This window comes from Lepidothrix coronata, unplaced genomic scaffold (assembly GCF_001604755.1).
Source record: "Lepidothrix coronata isolate B3197 unplaced genomic scaffold, Lepidothrix_coronata-1.0 Scaffold82, whole genome shotgun sequence".
Lineage (NCBI taxonomy): Eukaryota > Metazoa > Chordata > Aves > Passeriformes > Pipridae > Lepidothrix > Lepidothrix coronata.
This window is the reverse complement of record NW_016690262.1, coordinates 2,680,320-2,686,285: the sequence shown is the minus strand read 5'-3', so window position 1 is coordinate 2,686,285 and position 5,966 is coordinate 2,680,320. Positions and strand designations below refer to the sequence as shown.

The 5,966-nt window shown below is 36.2% G+C and overlaps 1 protein-coding gene across 11 annotated transcripts in view; it reads right to left on the bottom strand.

The window, feature by feature from the left end:
* The window catches only part of INPP4B (inositol polyphosphate-4-phosphatase type II B), a 373,198-nt gene that overhangs the window by 190,502 nt on the left and 176,730 nt on the right, over positions 1–5,966 (bottom strand). For 10 of the 11 annotated variants that reach the window (XM_017820365.1, XM_017820368.1, XM_017820366.1 and 7 more), the window contains one exon: positions 5,161–5,205. In XM_017820365.1, coding sequence (XP_017675854.1) covers positions 5,161–5,205 — 45 coding nt within the window. Of the gene's footprint in view, positions 1–5,160; positions 5,206–5,300; positions 5,375–5,966 lie in introns of all 11 variants that reach the window. The other variant, XM_017820374.1, reaches the window with a different exon arrangement.

Sequence of the window (5,966 nt, the reverse complement as noted above, 5' to 3'; positions counted from 1 at the left end):
AAAACCTGACTACCTTGTTTGGTGGAAGATGGAATTTGTGTGGGATCAGAACAAACTTCAGCAAAGTTAGAACAAAAAAAGAGCAAAATGTAAAAGTAAACTGTAAAAATCTCAAACCCAGTCTTCATTTTTATGTTTTTGCTACTATTGTTCCTAAATGGCCAACAATTAACTTTTTTTGAGGGATAAATACCCTTTGGCAATAAGTGACACTGTGAATTTGATTCACAGAGAAATGATCACTATTTAAATTTACTCAAAAGTGTGAAGATGATGATGATTTTTTTTTTTCATTTTATTTGGCTAACACAACAGAGCAGTTATTCACCAACTCGTACCTTGATGAAGCAGAAGGATAACCAAGCTAGATGGGAAAGTTCTGCTACAATCAGGACTCAGGCTTCAAGTGTGTGATATGGATGAAGCAAGTCTTTCTTCTTATCATTCTTCTAGGAACAGCTATTGCTGAAAGAGCTCCAAATTATGTTTCAGAATTGGAAAAATCATTTAGTCATGCTCTTTGAGCACCATCAGTGTACCATGTATGTTCAGTATGCAGAGTTAAATCTGCTTCAAGGTCTTTTCCAAGAGATGCCATTACAATAGTACTTGAGGAAAAATAAGACAGTGGATAAGAAAAACTTCTGCATTTACAGGTAGACTGTTCTTGTATCAACCCATTACTTGGTAAAATGAATAAGTAAATAATGTAGAAATTTCTAATTTTAATTCTTTCAACTACTTGAAATTTTCTGTAAATTGTGCACCATTTAATGAGATTTTGTAAAAGGACATACCCGGAAGATTTGCCTTATGCTATACTTTAAAAAGTACCAAGATGTTACTCAACAACAGAGCAGTCCATCAAATTTCGCTGCCCTAACATATTTGCAAAAAAAATTAGAGCTTTTGGAAATGCCAGACAGGTGTTCTCATTAAAATTACTGTCTGAATATGCCTACAACGTGTGCAGGGAATATGCCTACAACATGTGCAGGGACATTCCTTTCTATACAGGTGTTTAGATCACTATACCACACCCACAGTATCCCTTGCCCTCTCTTCACAACTCTAATCCATGAGACAACTGCAAAAAACCCCACTAAAATGTGTCAAAATTAATTCTACTGATCATTGAGTAATGAACTTTTCTGATTTTTTTTCTAATTTGTTTTTCCATGTTAACATCATGTTCATAACCAAGTTCATGTTTGAGCACTTTGACTACCAACTGTGCCTTCTATCCTGCTCCCTTATTTTTCTGATTATTGGAGTTTTCTTGTGCTGCTTTGTCAGTTCACCATCAGGTAAATACAAATTCCTTTCGAGGTGCAAGCTCTTGAAAATTTCACAATAGTGTTCACCAACATGTATGATATAATTTATTTCCCATAACTATTACCTAATACTTTAGCTGAGTGGACATATCACACAGTAGCTATGCTACATCAATGGAAGGTCAGGAACCTGCACCATATTTAGTTACATCTGATACTCAAGGGATGGGATATTATAAAGAAGCAGCCAAGAACAGTAGCTCCAAAATAAACATCTATGAAAGAACTAACCCTGCACACTTCAAAGTCATGAGAAAGATTCTTATCAGCTTCACTGTGTGTTAGATTGGTTTGTTATTCAGGCCCACTGTCTGTTGATCCCTTTTGCTCTCTTCCTCCTCTCTGCTCAGCACCCTGCTACCTCCTTCATGGAACAGCAGGCAGAACACGATGACTTGAAAAGCCAAACAACAGGAGAAAGTTTGCAAAGTAAAACTTATCAGCAGCTACAAGGTTCAGAAATCAGCCATTTTTCCAAAGAGTCCCCAGAAATGCAAAAATCAAACATCTTAGTCTAAAGAATGCTCTGACTCCAGAGTTATGTTACGAGTACGAGCAGGTACACTCCTGAAAATCCTGAGTGTATGGCAGTGGAAAGCCATAACTTAGAAGAGTTTTATTTCTTTGCTTTAAGCTCAGGAAAAGAAGAAAAAAAAAAAGACACTTTATTGAACTTTAAAATAAAATAAAAGAAGGCAATGTTTCCAACATTTTATGAAGAGAATGCTTTCTAGAATATTAGGGATATAGGATGCAGCAAGACAGCTACCACAACAGAATACAAATCCCTAGGAAGACTTTAGCCATGTTATTTCAAAATCTAGTTATCAGAACCTCGAACTTTGAAAAACAGTATTTAATGTCCCTAAATAAAACTCAAGTATTAGGCAGTATCCAAATATTATTAAAAAGCTGCATTTTGTTTCAGTTACTCAAGTTCCATTCCTGAATGTTATTTATTGACCAGCTAGTGACAGAAGAGTTAAAATACAGTTATGAGAAAACTTCCAATTTTTTAAATATAGTTAAAAACATGTATAATAACTGATATAAGCAAATGTCTATTTGCATATATATATACATGCTACTTCACTAATATAATATTGATTATACAGTGCATATGAACAAAATTATAGCTATAAGTCATTCTTTCAGGGCTAGAGACCAGCTTTACAGGTCATTAGCTGATAGATTTGCCTTCCAAATTTTAAATGCCAAAGGCCAGTCTAATCAAGTTGAAATGTCTCTATAGAGCCCTAAGATTTGGTTACCTAAGCCAGGCACACATCACAGCAGTGTGCCCGCTTGCAGCACATCCCTCTCCCATCTCATCCTGCTTTGCACCACCTCACAGAGAGATCTTGGAAGTCCTTGATGAGCTAAAGTTAATGCCAAGTCTTTAATTAGACATAATCCAAGCCTTCAAAGGGCAATGTCAGTCAACCAGTGTCCTTGGCCTGCCAGCAGCAGAGCGTGTTCCCCAAGTGCCCAGACCAGGCTGCCAGAGTGAGTCCCTTCCAGCCCTGTCAGTAACCAGGTGAACAGCACAGGTGCTGGATTCCCCTAATGCAAATACGTTATGCTTGAATATGTACCATTATTTTAGGATCAAGACACTAGGAATCAGCTTTATGCAGTTTCCTGCATGGCCAAATATCCCTGGTTTATGACACTGGGCAGGAGTACCAGTCAAAAGTAAGAGGTTTACTCTGCTATTCTTATTTGTTACCTGAGCAGCAGCAAAAGTCAATGTATAAGATCACTCAGAGAGCTGCAATGACTCAATCGATAATGTTGGAAAACAAACCACAGAACATAAAAGCCTACTAGAAACAACCCAATACAAAACACAAACACTGACATCGTGAGTGAACAGAGATTCGTCCAGCACAAGTCTGAAAATGGCTTTACTTTGTTTCTATACCTCTGCCTGCTGGGGCACATTTATCACTGAAAGCAACTTCTCCTGAAGCATTGCTCATTTAATTTGCAGCCACTACCTGCAGCACCTTCCTTCCTCTCCTACACCACACCAGAGTCATTCTGGGAGTTTGGTATCACTGGAACACTGCAATTACTAGCTATGCCCAAATATTACAGTCACATCACCTATATAATGCATAATGAGAGGCACAGAAAAGTTAAAATAGCTCTTAATAATTATTATGGCATGGTGATTCCCCAACAGAGATCCAGGCCTTTCTTCCATGCCTACATTTAACAATTTCAGCAGGAATAGTCCCTACAGGAAAAAAAAAAAAAACAAACAGAAAACCAAAAAACTACTAGACAAAGTTTATTGTAATGTCATAACTGTCCAATTTTTAAAAGACATACAGATAAAGCTACCCAGATAAAGTTAGTCTAAAAATGATTGTATCAAACAGAACTGCATCTGCCCTGGAGGGCACAGCTTTAGGGTATCAGCTTTTACATCAGCATAGTTGCAGCAGCACACAAGTCAAGTAAAAACCCAGATCCAAGGACAAGGTCAGCAAACAGGCTCCCATGAAGGAATGAGCAGAAACAGAACCTGCAGTCATGTCACTGATGCCAATCTGTTTGCTGTGTTCGGGAGTTTCTGAAGGATATTTGTTTGTAGACAATTCAGTATCTCCAAATAATAGAGTCTGGTAGATATTTATATAATATCCTGCTTACAGAGATCTATATTTCCCTTTTCCTCACATACACACTCTCTTTTGAAATAGGTGTTTTAAAGTTTTTACACCAGAATAAATGTAACAGATACTGAATAACGACGAGTAAAAGTTTCTTAGTGTACGTGAGATGAATATTAGCAGGTCATATGGATGCAAAAATCATAACAAATTTGACAAGTTTTAGTCTGTTCAGAATGCATGGAGGATGTAGCATCAGATATTTCAAACTGGACACTATTTGCAATTGAGTTATTTTCCTGCACACAAGAGCAGGGAATAATCATAGGACCATTTAAGTTGGAAAAGACAACTTGAAGAGAGAGCTCAACCATTAATCAACTAAACCTAGCTATTGTTCTTATCGCTGGTATGGAATTATTGTATTTATTGCTTCTGCAGCAAATAACTATTTCACTTACTGTTTCAAAAGCTTCAGAGCTTTTGCACTGAAAGAACAGTGTCAAAGTAGACAATCTTTCTTTCTAAATGCACGGTTTGGGGCTGCAAATACTGTGCACCTTTATCTTGTATCACAAATACATGATCATTCAATTAGCTTGCTTGACTTACCGAGCCATCTTAATCAGGATGTGCAGCTTTGAACAGAGGGGGACGCTTGAGCTGATATAACACCTCCCAAAACAAAGTTCTCTTACATACTATAGCAATATATAGCTCTCATATACTAATTACTTACACTAAGTATAAAAAGTCGAAATCAGGTACTCATTTATATTGACTCTACAAAATAATATCACTTCTAGATTCAAGCTTGTTCTAAAGTAACGGGACTCTTATCTGAACAAAACATCTTTTTAAAAACTTCTACTTGAATGTCTTTTCCCAAATAAGCAGCATTTCACAAATGACATTCACAAAAGCTATTGGGCAGATTTTCAGCTTGGTAGAGCAGCACAGCATTAGAGAATTCAATAGACCTTTAGCCATTCCAACCAATTAAGAAACTATAATCAGCATTTCAAAAGATATGCACAGGCACCTCAGGCACGTCTCCCACCTAAAGGAATCAGGGCTCTTCTTTTTTTTTTTTTTAACATGTTACACTGTAAAATATTCTCTCTCTCTATATATATATGTATATATAATCTCTTCACACACAGAGGCCACTACAATTGCAAAAATTCAAAATGATATCTTACCAAGACTGAACTCCAGCTTTGGCTCATTTGCAATTCTCTGAATACCTTTAAACATTAAGGAAAAAAAGAAATTAGAAATAATTTGATTTCCATGTCTTGCCTTTTAATACACAGTAAAGCTTTCATATGCCTCTACCTACCTGCCATTGCCACTGAAGTAATATTTTATGTTACAAACTTACAGTGAAAGAGAACTTTGCATGAAATATTTGCCCTGGGAAAAAAAAAAAAAGGACTACTTTTGAAGACTTTTCTTTTTAACGGAAACTTTCTGTTGCTGGGAAGGGAAACTAATTAAAAAAACCCCAGCCTTTCATGGATGGATACTTGTAAGATCTTCAATCACAATAACTAAGTATATACTGTTGGGAAAATATTAAATATAACAAATAATTTTTAAGTAGGTATGTCATCACATTAAAAACCAAAACCCATGTTGTGTGAAAGTATGTAAATCAGGTTATTATAGTAAAATATAACCACTTTATTGACCTACAAACAAACTGTAAAGCAACAAAACCAACTTCTCTTTGTTAGAAAATAAGCACACTTATTCCTTTCCTAATATATCAAGAACAAGAACAACATCCTAATCCATTGTGAAATAATGTTCTGTTGCATCTTTTACTGCAAAGGACAATATTTTCTTCTTGTCCTAGAATAAAGGAGTGAACAACAGAGCTGCAGCAAGAGAAAAGGGAGGGAAGAAGGGAAGGAAGGGTAAATAACACTGAGTTGTTCACCTGCTGCAGAAAGTAATTGGACCACAACTACAGTTTCAATGAAGCTTGTAGAAATTAAACTGT